At 39.5% G+C, this 21,105-nt stretch overlaps 1 protein-coding gene across 1 annotated transcript; it reads right to left on the bottom strand.

Annotated features, from left to right (window-relative positions):
• Nucleotides 1-5,283: 5,283 nt before the first annotated feature.
• Nucleotides 5,284-12,860, bottom strand: afg2b (AFG2 AAA ATPase homolog B). Its single transcript, XM_067389508.1, has 9 exons — nucleotides 12,650-12,860; nucleotides 10,399-11,472; nucleotides 8,961-9,143; nucleotides 8,727-8,885; nucleotides 8,439-8,648; nucleotides 8,127-8,360; nucleotides 7,038-7,172; nucleotides 6,263-6,388; nucleotides 5,284-6,176 (listed from the first exon to the last, which is right to left on the bottom strand). Exons 2-9 carry the CDS (start codon nucleotides 11,461-11,463, stop codon nucleotides 6,036-6,038), a joined length of 2,253 nt encoding a protein of 750 aa, XP_067245609.1. The 5' UTR covers nucleotides 11,464-11,472; nucleotides 12,650-12,860; the 3' UTR covers nucleotides 5,284-6,035.
• Nucleotides 12,861-21,105: the final 8,245 nt, after the last annotated feature.

Below are 21,105 nucleotides of genomic sequence, written 5' to 3'. Positions count from 1 at the left end.
AAGGGAGTGTGGGAGTCAAAGCTAGCTCGCTATCCTCTCCGAAAATGACCTACCTTGTGTTTAAAACAGATCAAACAATCATTTTAGTCCATGGATTATGTTGTCTGTGAAACCGAGGGAATATGTCATAATTAAGATTTACCAAAGCATGATTTTTTTTTGTTCTTATGTGGCGTAAACGGGCTCCGTACTATACTCTAACAAGTACACGAATATCTCAGCAAACACACGACGTTTCAACAAGTTTCTAACAACACTCACTGGCATTTCTCCGTCATGTGTTGGAATGACGTCACTTACATTGTTACTCTGCTTATCACGTCACATCTCAAAAAGGCGCCTTTTTAAATTTCAAATGTTGACGGTTGGTCGCCTGAGGACAATCCGCGGCGGTTTATCGAGCTGTGAGTTTTTATTTCAATGATATTATAAATAATGAAAAACATTCATTTTGGATAATACACGTGCTATTGGTTGTTTTTATTTGTGCATATAGCTCGTTAATTTAATCAGCTACATTAACTTGCGGTCTTGCCCAAAATTAATTATTTTATTATGCATCTACACTGGCCTCCAAAAGTTTGGAAACGCCCTAGAAAAGTGGGGTTTTGGACCATATTGGCATGAATCTTTGTGATAATTTTGCACTGATAAGGGACAACACAAACTAAATTTAATTTTCGATTCATCAAAATATCCAGCATTAGCAGCTATCTGACCTAAACTGGGTTCTAATTGGTTCATTGTATTCTAAACTTAATTGGCAATCAATTGTTGAAGCTATTAAGGTGTGCTGACCCAAAAATCTTTACAAACCTGGGCCGAGTTTAAAGGGTAAGTTCACCCCAAAATGAAAATTCTGTCATTTATTACTCACCCTCATGCCGTTCCACACCCGTAATGCTGTGTTCACACCAAACGCGAATAGAGCGTCTGGCGCGAATGATTTCAATGTTAAGTCAATGTAAAGACGCGTTTACGCGCGTCTGGAGGTCTCGCGAATGACGCGAATTGAGCGTTTCGCGCGATACGCGCGTTACGCGCGAATGGTGCTTTTTGTGCATTTAGCGTTTGACGCGAATTCGCGTCTGACGCCCGAGTTGAAAAATTTGAACTTTGGCGTAAATTCGCGCCGCGTTAACCAATCAGGAGCCTGCTTGCTGCTGTGGCGGCAGGCCCGCCCGGAGTCACTGATTCAAAATGGAGGAACGACTGATATTATCAGTGAGCAGTCACCCAGAGATTTATGACACAAGTTCATACTTCAGACAGGAATAAAAAGGAGCTCGCTTGGAAGAGTGTCGGTGAGGAGATTGGGCTACCTGGTAAGTTGTAAATACACATTTCACTTTTAAATCACGTTACACGTTTATCGACCCACGGCCTTCCAGACCTCAGTCAGATACACTGTCAAGTATTCAGGTGAGAAACAACTATTACTACTGTAAAATATGATGTTAATGTCCTACAGATGAACATCTGAACATTCATCTTCTGATTCCAGTCAGCAGCTCAAACTCTGAGAAGAAATCAAGCCAAACTACAGCAGCAGCTCCTACACAAGGTTCATGATCACATGATCACTGTCACATCATCAGTCTCTCACTTCACTGGTTCACACTGGCTTTAATTCATCCATCCTTTCATTTGTACAGAGAATCAGAAGATCCCAACCTCTCTAGGTGTGTATGAAGATCATCCTCATTTCAGTGCTTGTTTTCACACTCTGGAGTTTTTCTAGAATCAGGATCTAAATGAACTCATTGTAGTGAAAATGAGCTCAGTGGACATCAGTATTAATATGACTGTAATATCGTCTCTCTCTCAGTGATTGTGATTGTTGTCGCTTCATTCGCTGTTCTCCTTCCTGCTCTTATTCTCTGGATGATTCGCAGAAAAAGAGACGGTGAGTTTTTACACTTTCTCATATTATATAACAGACAAAAAGCCCAAATCATCTGATAAAATAAACGTGTAATTCAGACAGAATTCCTCTCAGACAGAGTTTAATGTTTCTATTCTACAGCACTAGAATTATCCTGAAATCAGTTTAATTGGAGACTGTATTGTGTGTTTGATCATCAATATTCTCTTGACGTTCTGTTTCAGATAACAGAAGAGGAACTGATGACTCTGAGGTGAGTATTGTAGGTCGATCCATTAGTGTTTATAAGCTCTGATCCTGAAATATGACACTCGTATTAGTCAGATTATATAATGACAGGTTAGTGTATTTGAACTGTTTCTGCTCTAAAACTCAGAGATCAGAATAAATATGATGAACCAACGACACAATCAACATTTACATTCATCTACTGCCAGTGAACAATATGATTCATCTTCAGTAATCTGTGTATATTTGTGTGTATTTGACACTGTGGTGATTTTCCTGTAACATCATTCATGTCACAAGGATCTGTCATCATAACGTCATTGTGAAACTTGGCATCAATAAACCACACAAGAGAGGAGAATGCAGGAGAGGATTTCACTAATAACTGCTCTTTTTACAGGATCATCAAACACGACCTGTCTATCCAACAGGACAGAACACTCTTCCTCAACAGGTAAATTCACACTCAACATAACCACACACACCCCCTAGAGGACACAACTGGAACTGCCAGAATTGAACTCAGTCTACTACAGTCATGTCTGAATAATAGATTTAATCTAAACTTGTAGATGAAGTTGTCACATGACTCTTGTTTTACACATATTTTACCTGAAACATTTGCAGCACCTGTGTAAAGTGATGGAACGGCCTTTAATATCTTGGTTTGTCATATTTCCATTGGTGTTTACGAGCAGACAGATGATCATGTGACTTATTCTGAGGTCACTGCGTACAGTAAAAACCAAGACCAAAAGAAGAAGGTGAGAAACACTTCCTTGATGTTGTCCAGCTTCTCTCAACATGATAGTTTGTGTTTTCTTCTGAATTTGTGTCATGAATTGAGCTCAAACATCATGCTGTAATAATTGTGTGTTGAAACAATAACTGTGATGTTCATTCAGGTTCGCTGTGATGATAAAGTGACTTATGCTTCCATCAGAGGAGCAAAAGCTGGATCTCAGGAAAACTGCAGTGAACTTTATGCCTCTGTGAACAAGAACCATCACAAATCAGTCAAATAATGACACAAAAACCACATGAGCAGAAGAAGATGAATCTAATAGAACTGAGTCCTAATGGTGTCATTCAGTGCCATTATAAATACTTTCAATGTCTTTTACATGTTCACAAACAAACCCAAGTGATGCTCTGATTTATTTGTAGTTATTGCTTATTTTTCTCAGTTCAGCATGTTTTTTGTATAGTTTCTGTCTGCTTGTTGATCAGTTAATGCTAGTGTCTTTATTATTCATTCAGAGCTGCAGGTTTGGACAAAATCTAGAAAATGACGACACTTTTACTCTCGCACATCAATGGTGAAATTATAACAGCATTAGCAATTTTTTTTCCAATTCTGAATTAAAATTTCAAATAAATATTCTTAAAAGTTTTACTTGTTTTTATCTGTTTGTTTTGTTTGGACCCTGCTGTCCACCTTCATAACCTGAAACACTTCAGTATAAATACAAACCTAAAAAAAAATGCTCAAATTTAAAAGTAAAACTGCTAAAACTTTACCCAGAAAAACTGACTTTAGGACCCAGAGGAACTGTTCATTTGCTCCATATAGAGATATCTAGTGGCTAAAGTCATGAAATATTATGTTATATATTTTTAGCAGAGACACCCAATGTCAGACTTTTTGAGTTATTTTAACAAGTTCTCTTAACGAGTTATTTTGTATTTAAATGAACACAACTTCAAGTCAAGTCACCTTTATTTATATAGCGCTTTTTACAATGCAGATTGTATCAAAGCAGCTTTACAGTGATAACTGGTACATAATTTGGCTGCACAGCAGCTCTTAAAGAATAGTGTCAATGCAGGCAGATCAAAGCACTGTTGAATATCAAATGTCAAGTGTCCCCAACTAAGCAAGCCAAAGGCGACAGCGGCAAGGAACCCAAACTCCAGCAGGTGACATCAGGTGGCAAATAGGTGTTAAAATGGAGAAAAAAACCAGGCTTAGTCTGTTTGTCACTTCGACAAAATTCAAAATGTCAATAGGCTTTTGGATTACCTCAGAAAATAACACATTTTGTTAATCATGGTAATCTTCACAAATGAACACGTCTTTGATGAATTTTGAAGCGTAAATACAATCAGCAGAAGTAAAAAGCTAAATTTAGGCTATTAATGAACACATAGGGCTCTATTTTAATGATCTAAACGCAAAGTGTAAAGCTCATGGCGCAGGTGCACTCATGGCGTGTCCAAATCTGCTTTTGCTATTGTAATGACGGAAAAACGGTCCATGCGTGGGGCGCATTTTTAAAATGGGTTGTCCCTATTCTCTTAATGAGTAATGGCCATAACGTTCAATAAACCAATCAGAGTGTCATCTCCCGTTCCCTTTAAGAGCGAGATGCGCTCGTGCCATGGCGGATTGCTATTTACATGGCGGAATTTGTTGGCGGAAAAGCTGAAATTACCTGTTAAGTGGCCAGTCAATCTTTCAGTCGTCTGCGTTGGATGCAGGCTTTCAAATAGCTCTGCAAGATGAGTCAGTTAATATGTGTGTATTGGCACGATTGTTCAATTAATTAGCCAATTTCGTTCATCATTATACCTCTTCGGAACACAAATTAAGATATTTTAAAATCCGATGGCTCTGTGAGGCCTTCATAGGGAGTAATGTCACTTCCTCTCTCAAGATCCATAAGATACTAAAAACACATCTGAATCAGTTCATGTGAGTACAGTGGTTTAATATTAATATTATAAAGCGACGAGAATATTTTTGGTACGGCAAAAAAAATAAATAAATAACGACTTATTTAGTGATGACCGATTTCAAAACACTGCTTCAGGAAGCATCGGAGCGTTATGAATCAGTGTATCGAATCATGAATCGGATCGCGTTTCAAACCCGCCAAAACGGCTGAAATCGCGTGACTTTGGCGCTCCGAACTGCAGATTCGATACAGTTTCATAATGCTCCGATGCCAGCAGTGTTTTGAAATCGGCCAAAGTCGCTATTTTTTTTTTTTTTTTGGCGCACCAAAAATGTTCTCGTCGCTTTATAATATTAATATTAAACCACTGTACTCACATGAACTGATTTAGATGTGTTTTTAGTACATTAATGGATCTTGAGAGAGGAAGTGACATTACTCCCTATGAAGGCCTCACAGAGCCATCGGATTTTAACTAAAATATCTTAATTTGTGTTCCGAAGAGGTCTTACGGGTGTGGAACGCATGAGGGTGAGTAATAAATGACAGAATTTTCATTTTTGGATGAACTAACCATTTAAACCAGTAACCAGCATCACAGCTGGCAAAGGGGCATGTCTGACTTTGACATGTATAAATTGCCATTATTATGTAATCAAAATGAAAATTATTATTGATGGTCTTCAATGATAATGTCGCGTTACTTTAATGTATTTGCACCAAAAAATGAAACGAATTTATGCTGATATCGTCCAAAACCACACTTCGCCAGGGGTGTTTCCAAACTTTTGGAGGGCAGTGTATGTATCAAAAATTATATATTAGTCTTCTATAGAACATGCTTTTTTAAACAGCATTTCATTTCATATTTTTATCAGTATTTTAAAAGGTATAAAGTTATGCATTATAATAAACAAAAGCCAAATTTCAGTATCATTACAATACTGTTTTTACAATAATGTGATTAAATTTACAATTAGGGTTAGTTAAAGGCACTTTACACAACATATTGTTTCACAGTAGCTTTTCCTGAGAATAGAGCTTTACAAACCCCAAACTCAACAGCGGCCAGCAAAAACTCAAGAAATGCTATTTTTGTACCAGGTAGGAGTTTTTTTCTCATGACATATAATTTAACGCCAACACAACTGATATTTTGTACTCCACTCTTTACTTCAAAAATGAAGATTTAAAACAGGACATTTGTACACAAATTACAAACATATTTTTATTGTATATATTTTTTAATAGAGACATGAGTGAAAGTGTTGCTTAAGTTGTTCAGGACTCAGTGATGGACTCAAAGCCTGAAGCGCCTTCAGAAAAAACTTCTGGCTCACGCAGGGAACATCGAGTCCTTCCTCACGCAGGGCCAGAAGAGCCGCCTGAGAGAGACACAGAAGAGTCCTGATTATCCTGCGGCAGGACAGAAAGGAAATGATCAAATCCTTACGGCAAGTGTGAGCTTTACCTCTTTGCACAGGTTTTCTAGATCAGCTCCAGAGAAGCGCTCTGTTTGAGCAGCCAGATCCTGCAAACACACGTCCTGATGCAGCGGGACGCCTTTGGTGCAGATCTGCAGCACGGCCAGACGACCCTGTTCACGAGACATCAGAGAACATGTGAGTCACCATGAAATCAAAATTGACACCACCATCCAATCAATTCCCCACAGACAAAATCAAGCCCCGCCCTACATTTGTTCTTGTTTGAGAAGCGTTTCACTCGGATATACGACAATAGAGAAGGAAAGACGAGCGCAACTTCCCTTTCATGCCGACTTTAAAAACATCATGAAAGCTTATTTGTTTTATTTTTTACTGGTATTAATGGGAACAGTAATTTTTTTCTTGTTCAATAGTGTTTAACTCGGAAATATGTCACAACATGATAGTAAAGTCTTTTGTCTTTTCTTCTCTATGTCGTATATCCGAGTGAAACGCTTCTCAAACAAGAACAAATGTAGGGCGGGGCTTGATTTTGTCTGTGGGAAATTGATTGGATGGTTGTGGTTTGCTATTGGTGGATCTCATGTGAGTGACAGGTTGCCCCGCCCTCATCATCAGAGAAGAGAAGAGATGCTGAAAGAGGAAGATATTCTGATTCAAGATTATGAGGAACATGAGTTTAACACAATAATGATGTGCGCCCATAAATCGTTTAGAATAAACACTGAAATATTGTATTAAAAAAGGGTCAATTTTGATTTCAAGGTGACTTTAAACCAGTGACTGTCTGCAGCTCACCTCAAGGTCTGGAGGAGGAACGTATATAATCTGGTCGAGTCGGCCGGGTCTGAGCAGAGCGCTGTCCAGAACATCTGCTCTGTTAGTGGCAGCCACAATCAGAACATCCTTATTACACACTTCCTGGAGCTCCATCTGAAATCACATGTGTTAACATCACTTATAGAGCTATGAAAATGATCACATCCAAACACTATCTTCCTTATTCTTTGAAGTTTAAATCAACATAAACTGAAGTCAGTACAACACACAGCAAAATATATATTTTTTGTTTTCATTTAAAGAATAAGTTCAGTTCAGAATTAAAATTTCCTGATAATTTCCTCTCCTCCATGTCATCCAAGATGTTCATGTCTTTCTTTCTTCAGTGGAAAAGAAATGAAGGAAAACATTCCAGGATTTTTCTCCATATAGTGGACTTCACTGGGGTTCAACGGGTTGAAGGTCCAAATGTCAGTTTCAGTGCAGCTTCAAAGAGCTCTACATGATCCCAGACGAGGAATAAGAGTCTAATCTAGAGAAAACATCAGACATTTACTAAAAAAAAATAAACATTATACATTTTTTGAGCACAAATGCTCGTCTTGCACTGCTCTGTGATGCTCCACGCATGACGTAATCATGTTGGAAAGGTCACGCGTGACGTAGGCAGAAGTACAGATCCAGTGTTTACAAAGAAAATGTCAAAGACCAAGTCAAGGTAAAACAACGATGTTGAACGATTTTGAAGTTGGAGGAGAAAATGAGATGGAGTTTTACTGCGGTACTTCCTCCTACGTCACGCGTGACCTTTCCAACATGATTACGTCATGCGTGAAGCATCACAGAGCAGTGCAAGATGAAAATGGTCTAGATTAGACTCTTATTCTTCGTCTGGGATCATGTAGAGCTCTTTGGAACTGACATTTGGACCTTCAACCCGTTGAACCCCAGTGAAGTCCACTATATGGAGAGAAATCCTGGAATGTTTTCCTCAAAAACCTTAATTTCTTTTCCACTGAAGAAAGAAAGACATGAACATCTTGGATGACATGGAGGAGAGGAAATTATCAGGACATTTTAATTCTGAACTGAACGAGCATCTCTGACCTGATGTATTCTGGCTTCCTCCTGCTCTCCTCCCTCTAACTGAGCGATCTTTCTGCCATTGCTCCGCCTCTCAACGGTCCGAATTCCCACCCCGTCCAGCTCGGTCAGCAGAACAGACAGAACCTGCGACTGCACGCTGTGAGAGGAAGCGCTGTCCGCTCGAGAGCCCACCATGCTGTCGATCTCGTCCAGGAACACGATGGAGGGCGCACATGCACGCGCTTGAGCAAACAACTGACGGAGAGACAAACATCCATCATGTCACATCCATCAAGGCTGAGCCTGCTGGGATGCATCTGTGTGATGTCAGACCTGTGCAAGTGTTTTCTCGGAGTCTCCCACGTACGGAGAGAACAGCTCGGCTCCGCTGAGGGAGAGGAAGGTGCAGTGAGATGAAGAGGCTGCTGCTTTCACCAGCGTCGTCTTTGCGCAGCCGGGCGGCCCGTACAGCAACACTCCTCTGGGCCGAGAGACGCCCAACCGCAGGAATGCTTCTGGAAACCTCATGGGCCACTCGATACTCTGAACACACACGTCAGTTCATCATTAGACAGAAGAAAGTAACTATCCCTTTATTGCTAACATGGTGAACTCTTTTACCTGTTTGAGTTTGAGCTTCACGTCCTCCAGCCCGCCGATCTGCTCCCAGCGGATGGGTCTGAAGTCAGTCGCTCCGATGCTGCTCCTCAAACACGACGGCTGCACGTGCCGCAGCGCTCGCAGGAAGTGCTGCATCGACACCGACTCGCTCGCTCCCGCCTGAACCACGACAGCTCATCATCACAACTCTCAACGGGAGATTTTATTGTTAAAATATAAGATCGGTGATTCTACCTGCGAGTGTCGCATGGCCTGCAGCGCCGCCTCTCTGCTGAGCGCGCTCAGATCCGCCCCAACGTAGCCACAGGTCATTTCAGCAACAGCATTCAGATCGACATCAGCGGAGAGCGGCATCTCTCGGCACACGCACGTCAAAATACTGCGCCTCTGCAGCAGCGAGGGAACGCCGATGATCACCTGCCGGACGATAAAATGGCTTATATCCCCCTCGACTCCAGCGCTCGTTGACTTAAAGGCCCTGTTTAATCCTGGTGTTAAGATGCGTTTTGGTCGATCGGATCGCAAGTAGACGGAGACACATACACCTGGTGTTTTGATCCGTCTCTTTTGTTCACTTTCAACCACTTCTGTCCTGATTTCTTCAAGGGGAGGGTCTATAGGCGGGGTAAACGTATGGGCCTTTTCAGATCTTTCGATCTAATGGACAAAATAAACTTGCGCAATTTACAAAAACATGATCACAATCAACTTTAGCTTCTGCTCTGACAGCCGCAAGATCAAGACGAACACTGTGAGAAATCAGGAATGGTGAGAGAACATTGTGTTTGGTACATTTTCCATCTTCAAACCAAACTTGGGTTTTCAGCCGACAAAGTTTGAATCCCGTCCGGCTCGTGTGCTTCCCTTAATGGTCAGTAGCCAGTACTACGAAAGCAATCCGGTCGAATGTGTTTCCGATGACCTCTGGAAGTGGACAAGCTCAGTGTTTCACACCCAGTTTACACCTGTATTTAGCTCGTCCATTGTGATCCCATCGACTAAAACACATCTTAAAGGGTTAGTTCTCCCTCATGTCATTCCACACCCGTAAGACCTTCGTTCATCTTCAGAACACAAATTAAGGAATTTCTGATGAAATCCGATGGCTCATTGAGGCCTGAGCAATGACATTTCCTCTCTCAAGATCCATTAATGTACTAAAAACATATTTAAATCAGGTCATGTGAGTACAGTGGTTCAATATTAATATTATAAAGAGATGAGAATATTTTTGGTGCTCCAAAAAAAAAGGACTTATTCAGTGATGGCCGATTTCAAAACACTGCTTCAGGAAGCTTCGGAGCGTTATGAATCAGTGTGTTGAATCAGCGGTTCGGAGCGCCAAAGTCACGTGATTTCAGCACTTTGACACGTAATCTGAATCATGATTCGACACAAAAGATTCATAACGCTCCGAATCTGTGAGTAATAAACGACATTATTTTCATTTTTGGGTGAACTAACCCTTTAATACCAGGTGGAAACAAGGCCATAAAGTATTCCATTACGTTGGGATAAACAGCTGCAAACGTTTCAGTGCCAATCAAACTAAATCACAAACCATTTTAGATCATTTTTCAAACTTAATTTGTTCGCAAGTTTGCCATTTCTAAACACCGAACACGATTGCCGACATATTATCAGGGAAAATTACTCTCAGTCCCTGAATTACCTCTCTGTCGAACCTCCCGGGTCTCCTGAGCGCCGGGTCGAGAGCGTCTGGTTGGTTTGTGGCTCCGATGATGACGAAACCCTCATGACTGCCGATGGCGTCCATTAACGTCAGCAGCTGCGCGACGAGGCGGTTCTCTGGAGCGCCGCTGCTCCCCGTCCGCCTCGGGCACAGGGAGTCGATCTCATCGATGAGGAGAACGCACGGACCCTCCTCTGCTTCCGCCCGGGCCTGATCGAACATCCGCCGAAGGTTCTCCTCGCTCTCTCCGGGTCGAGATCCCGTGACTTCCGGCCCGTTCACAGTCACTAGCGTGGCCCCGATGTCCTTTGCGGCGCAGCGCACCAGAAGGGTCTTCCCGACGCCGGGTGGCCCGATCAGAAGCAGCCCTCGTGGGCACGACAGGCCCAGCTGCCGCAGAGTCCCCGGGTAACGCAAAGGAAAGGTGATCATTTCTTTCAGCGAGGCGTAAACGTCCTCCACGCCGCCCAGAGCCGACGCCGAGGCCTGGAGCCGCTGCCTCTCCAGGTGTTTCACGGTCTGTATCGTGCTGACGTCCACACGGGTTCTAGCTGTAACCAGACCAGCTTTCTGTGAGCCCGAGTTCACCTTCTCAACCAACACAAACCTGATCTCCGCTTTCACACAAGACAGATCCACTAAGTGACCCTCGTGGACGTAAAGACCTTGGAGCAGCTCCTGAACGCTCTGCTCGGGAACCTTCCTCTTGTGTCCCGGGCTTTGCACAAACACTTTCACAGTCACACAGGAGAGTTTGAGGCATTTCAGTGGTTTGATCTGCGGCGGGTCGACCGTGAGTCCGGTGAGCGCTTGTGTACTGAGATCTGGTGTGGCACACTGGGTGCTGATTTGCAGATATCCGTCCGCGAGGTCCGGCCGGGGCCATGCGGTGCAGAGACAAGCACCCTTCCGAACCCGGATCAGAACCGGAGAGCCCAGCCTCAGTCCTAACCTGGACATCAGAGTCGGGCCCATCCGACAGCGCTGCGTGTCTGAGTCCACGGCATCCTGCGGAAGAACTTTCAGACCCTCCATGTACGTCATCTCAAAAACCTGCAGGTAAACAACAGCTCAGCTTCAATGAAAGCCAAACGACTGACGCCTTCATCAACAGCTTGATGCATGAGAAGACCAGAGCAACCACGTGCAGAAACCAGTTTATTGGTTAAATATTAGCCCACGGGTATTACACACATTTAAGGATTAGTTCACTTTCAAATAAAATTTTCCTGATAATTTACTCTCCTCCATGTCATCCAAGATGTTCATGTCTTTCTTTCTTCAGTCGAAAAGAAATGAAGGTTTTTGATGAAAACATTCCAGGATTTTTCTCCTTATAGTGGACTTCCAGGTGAGGAATAAGGGTCTTATCTAGCGAAATGATTGGTCATTTCTACAAAAATGTATATGTATATGCTTTATATAAACAAATGATAGCCTTCCAAGTGCTTCCGCCAAAACCACACTTTCGTATTCTTCAAAACGCTTGCGCTGAATGTCCTACGCCTTCCCTGTTCTACTTACGGAACGAACGCAGCGCCAGTTCCATTTTTTCCGTAAGTAGAATAGGTGCGGTTTTGGCGGAAGCACTTGGAAGGCGATCATTTGTTTATATAAAGCATATAAATATAGATTTTTGTAGAAATGACCAATCGTTTTGCAAAAAAAGACCCTTATTCCTTATCTGGAAGTCCACTATATGGAGAAAAATCCTGGAATGTTTTCCTTCATTTCTTTTCCACTGAAGAAAGAAAGACATGAACATCTTGGACGACATGGGGGTGAATAAATTATCAGGAAATTTTAATTTGAAAGTGAACTAATCCTTTAATGTTTTGTTTCTTTTACATATACAAAGTATGCAACTTCACATGGCTCAAAATAATGATGAAAATACATTTCACATTAGCATAAACTATTCCCTCTGCCTAAAATAATAGTAGACAAAATAATTATTAAAATAGTCTTAATGCATTCTATGTTTTATTGTTATTTCTGTATTATGTCAAACAGCAGAATGAAATGAAAACTAATAACCTCTACATATCAGTTAATAGACACACATTAATTTAATAAGTACTGAGCATAAAAATATATATGTACCTATGTCCAAAAGAAAGTGGCATATATGTCCGAAAGACAGCAGCACACAAACATTCAGACTGAAATAAACCACAAAAACAAAATATCCACATTCATATCAAAAACTTTGTTGTTGTTGTTTTCTTACCCAGACTCGAACCCATGGATGAATATTAATCTAATCAGCATTGCAAAGTTTCCTCAACGTGCTGTATTGAACACAAACATCACATGTCCTCTCTGTCTTCTTCTCTGCTGCGTCACACAGTGAAGGACACGCAGCGACACCTGCTGGACTGGATACAGTGGAAATATGTGACAGAAAACATGGACATTCTAATAATGGCAATAAAAAATAATACTAACAACATTAATAACTATAAAAAAAACATTAAAAATAATAATATATACACTACCATTCAAAAGATTGGAAACATTACTATTTTTAATGTTTTCGAAAGATTTTCTTCTGCTCATCAAGCCTGCATTTATTTGATCAAAAATACAGGGAAAAAAAAATATTATTACAGTTTAAAATAATGTTTTTTTATTTCAACATACTTTAAAATATAATTTATTCCCGTGATCAAAGCTGAATTTTCAGCATCATTACTCCAGTCTTCAGTGTCACATGATCCTTCAGAAATCATTCTAATATCACAATATTATTGTTTTTTTTTCTGTATTTTTGATAAAATAAATGCAGGCTTGATGAGCATAAGAGATTTCTTTCAAAAACATTAAAAATAGTAATGTTTCCAAACTTTTGAATGGTAGTGTATATAAAAACAGTTCATGAAAGAAAAAAAAAAGAATAATTTACTTTCCTTCTAATGGAAATCTAGTGAATATCTTCGCGAGGCCACAAACACGAAAAGCGCGCGCTGGTGAATCGAATGGAAATGACCTTCAGTGCGAAATATTCCTGTATCTATTCACCATAAACAACTTTAGCAATATTGCCAACTGAGGTAAACATTTCTTAAGCACTTTTGAGAGAGAACTGTGAGAAAGTGATGTTTTGAGAGAAATAATGGTTGGTGAAAACCTGTTTGATTGTATTTCTGTAAGTTTATCCTGATTTTCAGCTAAACCGATGTGTTGTTTTGGAAATGACGTCCATTTGCAGCGCCTCTGTCTCCCTTATGAAGCACGTGAAACGATACGTGTGTTTAAAGTGTCGAACAGAAAAACTCTTTGTTTCTCTTTCTCCTCGAGTCTGGCGTTTATTGACTCATGAACACGTTTTGCAGTTGTGCACTGTAGAATGGGGTTTAGTTTTTTAAGTTATTATCTTTATATAATATGTTTGCGTATTCTATCAATTAAGATATTAGTTAAAATAAGCATGAAACGGAAGTTGAGCTCGGGTTTTCTTCTCTATTGTGTCGTATATCCGAGTGAATCGCTTCTCAAACAAGAACAAATGTAGGGCGGGGCTTGATTTTGTCTGTGAGGCGCATCTCAAAGAATTATGATTTTAGTTGAGTTTCATGTTTTCTGCTGTTCAGAGCGGTGTGCAGGTTTAAATCATTCAGGATGTAACACCGCGTTTCATCCTGCAGGTGGAGCCAAACTTCAGAGAATCACTAGAGATTGAAAAACCATTTTGGCTCATTGTGCGAAAAGCATAAGCAAAAACCAAAACAAACAAAAAAAAAATTAAAAAGGTTATAATGATTATAGCTCTCAGTAAATGTAATTTCAGATAAGTCTTATTTTTGTACATTTGCTTTTTTCCATATAGGACAGTATAGAGTACTTTCATCAATTTTGAGGTATGAACACATTCCTCTGCAAAACACACACTGTACAACAGAATTGTTGGTTTAACTAAACGTTTTTAAAAAAGTTACCTACTTGCCTTAAAATTTTAAGTTAATTAAAATTAAAAATTTGAGTTAACACAATGAAGCCGATTGGTGTAATCAGCAGAAACTCAAAATATTGTTATCTGAACTGCGTTAATTATCTTAGTTGATTTGACAAAAGAAAAAATGTGATAACGAATCATGAAAATAATTTTTTACAGTGCAGAATAAGTGCAATTGGTGCCCAGTTGAACTATATATATTTATATAAGACTTTCTTCCAGAATCCATCGGCAATAAATTAATCCATTTGAAGCTTTAATAAACAGCCTACTTAATAACTAGTCGTGTTGATTTTGCTCTCTGCTTATCGTTCGATTTGTTCTGATGTTGTGTGTTTCAGAACGTGTGAGAGTTCTGGACGTGTTCTGCAGAGATCAGGCGTTCATGGCGCTGGTTCTCCTCTAGAGGAGACAGTGAGAAGGTCACAGGAGTTGGAGCATGCAGACCGACCGCATACTTCTGCTCAACTATTGTTCAGGTTTATGTCATTTCAACATGAAACCACAACACGAAACTCTAATACATTAAGAGAATTCTTTATTGACATATATATATATATATAATATTATAAAAATTAATAATTGCATAATACAGTATATAAATTTATTTATTTCAAATGCTAATTATTTATTCATAATAAATATATGTATTCATTTTCATTAATTGATGCTCAACTATTGTTCAGGTTTATGTAACTGCAGCATGAAACTAATGCATAAAAATAATTATTTATTGACAAGTCATTGTTCCACAGCAGCTTTACAGAAAATCATGATCATCTTCATGCCTTATAGTTGCATTTAGCAGATTAGAGCTGGATGATTGATAATATAGTTGACAAAATAAAAAATCAGGCATGTTTTGCGTATGTGAATAAAGTTAGATGTAATATAACCGTGCAATAATACGGTTTACATTTTTGTGACGATATAAATCTTTGTTAATGTCAGTTCAAAACACAATTGTTCATTGTTTATTTATGTTAGTTCACCATGCAACTAATGTTAACAGATACAATCTTTGATTTATAAATGTATAAAAGTGGTGTGGATTGTTCCTGAGATCTCAGTGGTGTTGATTTGATATTGTGTTATTAGTTCAGCCCAGAGGAAACACACAGCAAAATCCCAGAGTTAAATCAGCTCTGCTCAGAGTACTTATGGTCCCTCGGTAAATAGTGTTAAAATAACACTGAAGCAGAGTTAAAGTTAATCAGATTATTAAGCAATTAATGAAGTGATGATTGCGCATTAGTGATGAACACCTGCTGCTAACAAGCAGAATCACTGAAAAAATAAAAAACACAAGAACTACAAGTCACAGCCTTATTAATTGCTTTATTATCTTATTTAACTCTGCTTCAGTGTTACTTTAACACTGTTTACCGAGGGACCGTAAGTACTCTGAGCAGAGCTGATTTAACTCTGGGATTTTGCCATGTATGATGTTTTTCAATAGCAATCAGATGTTTCTGCTAAAAGTCTTCAGGAGAAATACATTTAATTTAATGCACAATTATTATTTTTTTAAGCCCATCCAATTCAATGCACATTTTGGGATATTGCATGGATGGATATACGGATATATTCTGAAAATGTGCATAAAAAACGTATGCAAACGTATGAGACAGGTCCGATAAGAAGACAAATGCGCATAAACTATGACGGAAACATAAATCCCTCATGTGACTTTGACTATAGAATAACACAAGACGCAGCAACTTACATTTTTATTAGGGCTGATATTTTGCAGCAGTTTCCCAGGAAGGGACGTTTTTGTTCTCTTGAACACATGGGATGGAAACGCTGCTTTGATTGTGATTAGTTAAAAGTTAAATTCACAACTTTGGATGGAAACACAGCTGAAGTTGAGATCTCTTGTGTGTGATATTACTAGGGATGAAAGTAAGGAAACTTAAGTCACATTTGGTCTCCATGCAATCTAATGTGACTTTTGACCTGCAATGTTGCAAAAGCCAATTTTCCATCCGGATGAACTGTTGCTGTATCATTATCTAACGCTCAGAAGACGTGCTGTAGCGCGTGTCGTCGCCTGCGTCGCATGCCGTGCCATCGATCTGCACTAATGCGTTCAGCCTCTTCAGTGAGTGTGTGAAGGTGTCTGCAGGTGAAGAGACGTGCCTGTGATCCAGCAGAACTCACGTGAGAACGCTCGACCTCAGCAAACACCTGCAGGAAGTGATTACAGGAGCTGCTTATCTGATCACAGATCACAAACATCAGACCGCAGCTCCAGTAGCGGCTGTGAACGGATCACACGCTCGCTAGAGATGGAGACAGCTAGTGATTAGTGTGTGTGTGTGTGTGTGTGTGTGTGATCAGCAGCACATACTCTCAGACTGACAGTGTAAATATTTAGTGGTTTCCAGGGCCGCTGAGCCACCGGGCGCATTATGCAGGGTGTCGCACATGTGAACATGAAGACATGCGAGACAGATATGTGCAGGAGCTCTCGGTCACCTGACAGGTGCAGGCGTGGTCTGCTGCAGCACGCATCCTTCACACGCTAACTCATTCTTAAATCTGGGCTGCGAGGCCTCGGGCGGAACACGCCGCTGCCGTGCTCGATCCGAACACAAACATCATCGCTGAGGTTTGGCTGCTGGCGCTGTTTGCACATTCAGCCAGGAGTTTGTTCCCAAGACCTGATCAGCCCATCGTAACTCTTGTCAGACGCTGTTTATGTGAATGTTTTCATGTGCTGCTGGCAGCGGAGAAATTCATTTTACCTTTAATCTTTACACTCGTTCATGATAATGATACACTAGAGAGGGAATAGAAAGATCAAAAAAGCATTTTACATGATTCGAAATAAATCATCACTTATAAAGACATATGGTTATATAGCATGTTTATTTAATTTTTTTACTTTTTGGACGCTACCAAACACTGCTAAAAAAATAATCATCTTTTTTTGCTGCATGCAGGAATTATTATAGTTAGTCTATATATATATATATATATGTGTTTGGGTCATTGTATAGAATTGATTAGAAACGTCTTGAAAAAAAAATGTCTTTTTTCACAAATTTTGTATGTTTGCAAATTGTATAATATCTAAGCTTCACATCATTTCTAGTAATTGTGCAGTTAATTCTCATATTGTATTTTCAGAAAGTTTTGGAATATTTTTCATCTCCCCAAATTTGTCACTACTGAAACACAATAATAAATAATTTAATAAGAAGATTCACATTGACCTATTAAGATTTTGTTTACATCGACCTTGTAAATATATTTTTTGCTATTTTTAAAAAAGTTTTCACAGGCAAATCAATAACAATTACAACTTTAACAATTTATGAGATTTGTTGTATTTTGAATCCAATCTTTCATTGTAAAAGTCATAAAGTTTATCAAACTGATTTCAAAGTGAAGGATTCATTAGTTTGAATAAACATTGAATCAAACACTATAATAACATCTGAGTTGATCATTCAATATACTTTATTTTTGATAAATCATCCATGTTTCGGTCGTGACAGTAATGTGTTGTTAGTGACCACATCACATGACACAATTTTAACTTGCAAACTAAAATACTAATGATTTGCATAACTGTACTAAAAAAAAAATTATTTCCCCCCAGATAAATGATTTTGAGTTCCTTTTGTCAGTACCGAAACATGTGGTGAAGTTTTCTAACCCTTTGAGCCGCTCAAAGATGATAATCAGCACATGGTTATCACAGATCTGAACAGTTTTACACACATAAACACTAAATTTAATGGAAAAACACCTACAAAAGTTTGCTTAATTGCAGAAAAAGGTGTTTGTTAGTGACGTTTCTTAACGTTGCACACAGATTTTCAGACTTCTGAACACATTTAACTCAGAATGATGATCTATCTGCTGTGAAAGAGGAATATTTCCTGAAGTGTGTTAAAATCAGTCTCAGACAGAGACTCAAACACACACTGTTCCGGTAGTGACGTGAACATGAGGGAAGTTTCATGATATTAAAATAAAATATAAAATAAATATATTTTTAACTTAAAAAAAGTGTAAAAATTATTTCAATATCATTTTCACAAGTGTAAATTTAGGGGTCAGGGTTCAGGACAGACTCCTCCCAACTGAAAGTACCCAATAAATGATGATTTTATATATATTAATCTTACTGATATTTTAAATATTATTGTGGGATTCAACAGATAATAGAAGGATCTTAGTAAACATCTAAAATTTGAACACTTAAATGCTTTTTAAATGTGTTTTTGGTTGTGGGACAGCACCAGTCCTGCAGAATGGCCCATATTTATATTCTGTTTATGCAGGTAAAGTTACAGGAGCAGTTTCTCTTCAGGAATGGCCGCTCAGATCTGATTGTTGAAGGTTAGCGGCGGCGCATGATCCCGAGGCGTGATTGCAGCTCTGTCTAAACTCTCTTAGCCCCGGGCGCTCAATCTCTTCACCTTCACTTCCTCTCTGGTTTACAAGCTCTTCGCATGCACATCCATCGGCGAGCGGCGCAGAACCGGCCGGGCGAGTCTGTGTGGCCTCGGGCTCCGGCGCTCTGCTCTTGCGTGAGGACGAGCTCTTTATCTCTGAGACGCTAATGACCCTCCATCTGCCCTGACAGCCGGCTTCTGCGCTTTGCACGCGTTTAGTGCGTCTCCTTGGGCGGACTGTCCTGTGGAGGGCGTGTGTTGGGCTTTAAAGTCACCATGAAATCTGAAAGCACAATTCTTGCTTTTTGATGGAATATCGGTGCACATTTTTATTACATTCATGTTCCTCATAAACTTGAATCAGAATATCTTCCTCTTTCAGCATCTCTTCTCTTCTCTGATGATGAGGGCGGGGCAACCTGTCACTCACATGAGATCCACCAATAGCAAACCACAACCATCCAATCAATTCCCCACAGACAAAATCAAGCCCCGCCCTACATTTGTTCTTGTTTGAGAAGCGTTTCACTCAGATATACGACACAATAGAGAAGAAAAGACTAGTGAAACTTCCCCAACTATAAAAATGAATGTCTAGAGACGCATTTTTTTAAAGGTTGACCCTATTTTAACTTAGTAAATAGTTCAGGTCTATGGAAGCGTTTACACTGCAGAATAAAAAAAAGTAACTGTGACTTTTATCTCACAATTCGTACTTTTTTCTTCACAATTCTGAATTTACATCTCGCAATTTTTTTTCCCCGGAATACAAAAATAAAAAAGATGATTTGCGACTTTTATTTTACTATTTTGACTTTTTTTTTCCCCTTCAGAAATCTTTTTTTTTTGTTTTGTTTTTTTTGTCTCTGCTATGGAAAAAAAAAATTGCATCACAATCACAATTTTTACTTTTTTCTTCTTGGAATTAAGTTTTTTGTCTCCACCATGGAAATGAACACAAAAGAAAAGATAATTTGTGTCTTTTTATCTCACAATTTTGACTTTTTCCCCTTAAATTTGTTTGTTGTTATTGTTTCTGGCAAATAACACAAAAATAAAAAGATAATTGCTACTTTTTATCTCATAATTTTATCCTTTTTCCCTTCAATTTATTTTTTTTTTTTCATTTCTGCCATGGATTAAAATATAAAAAAGATAATTATGACTTTTTATCTCACAATTTTTACTTTTTTCCACTTGTCATGGAATACTAAAAAATATGGTATTCTGCAGAGGAATAAAAAAATAAAAAGATAATTTGCTTTTTTTTTATCTCACAATTTTGACTTTTTCCCCTCAAAATTCTTTTTTGTTTCCACCAAGGAACACAAGAATTAAAAAGATAATTCCGACTTTTTATCTCACAGTTGTGACTTTTATATCTTTATATAATTGAGTTTATATCTTGCAAAAAGTAATTTTGAGGAAAAAGATTTGGAGATCAAAAGTAAAAGTGATGGTTTTGGTCTGTTTGTCCGGTGGGAACGATCCTCCTCCGAGGTCAGCAGAAGCGTCGACTGGCATCAGATGCATTTCTCTGCGTTGCATAAGATGAGCTTGTAAGGACAGAGACGGAGGGATTTGTTTTATGAGCGACTGCAGGGCTCAAATTACCTTCTTTGACTGTTCCTAAATGACAGAATGGTGGTGTTTATATAAAGGTAGAAAGGGAAACGTTTTAATGACACGTCCTCTCGCAGCCGCATGTCGTGACACGTAATCCCGGCCGCGCACACACCGCTGCCTTGCGCAGATGAATCCACGGCGAGAGCGTCCAAGTAGCTGTCATGAAGGAGGAAAGCGTTTTCCCAGCCAAGATGCAGAAATAACATGTCAAAGAATCAACAGCTACAAGAAGAGACCTGCGTGTGCTTTTGTTTGTTAGTGGGCTTTCACACGTGTGCGCCGGGGTCATGTTTTGGCAGCGTGATGTGACCTCGCACGACAGGAGCTTTGCCTCGCTTGATTTTCTTCCAAAGGGCTCATAACCCGTGCAATATCTCTTGCTTTGTGTAACCCCATCAGCCGAATCAAATCATGCTGTTTATGGTCATTTTAATCCGCTGATATAAGCCTTCCTGAGAGCGTCTGTCTGAACACCTCTTCTCCGCTGCCCCTGGGCTGTTTTTCGGCATCCCTCCGTCTCACCCGTGTGTAAAACTCAACGGGAACTCATGAAAGAGCTTCCAACAAAGCAAAGAGAGCCGTGACAGTCTGCCAGAGCGTAATTATGCCGTCAAAACATCACTGCAAAAACACTGATTCATTCCTCAACATTGCTAATCAATATACAGTACCGTTCAGAAGATTCCTCAATGA

The sequence above is a fragment of the Chanodichthys erythropterus genome, chromosome 7, assembly GCF_024489055.1.
Source record: "Chanodichthys erythropterus isolate Z2021 chromosome 7, ASM2448905v1, whole genome shotgun sequence".
Classification (NCBI taxonomy): Eukaryota; Metazoa; Chordata; class Actinopteri; order Cypriniformes; family Xenocyprididae; genus Chanodichthys; species Chanodichthys erythropterus.
Note: the sequence above shows the minus strand (reverse complement) of the source record. Positions and strands in the feature narration are given on the sequence as shown.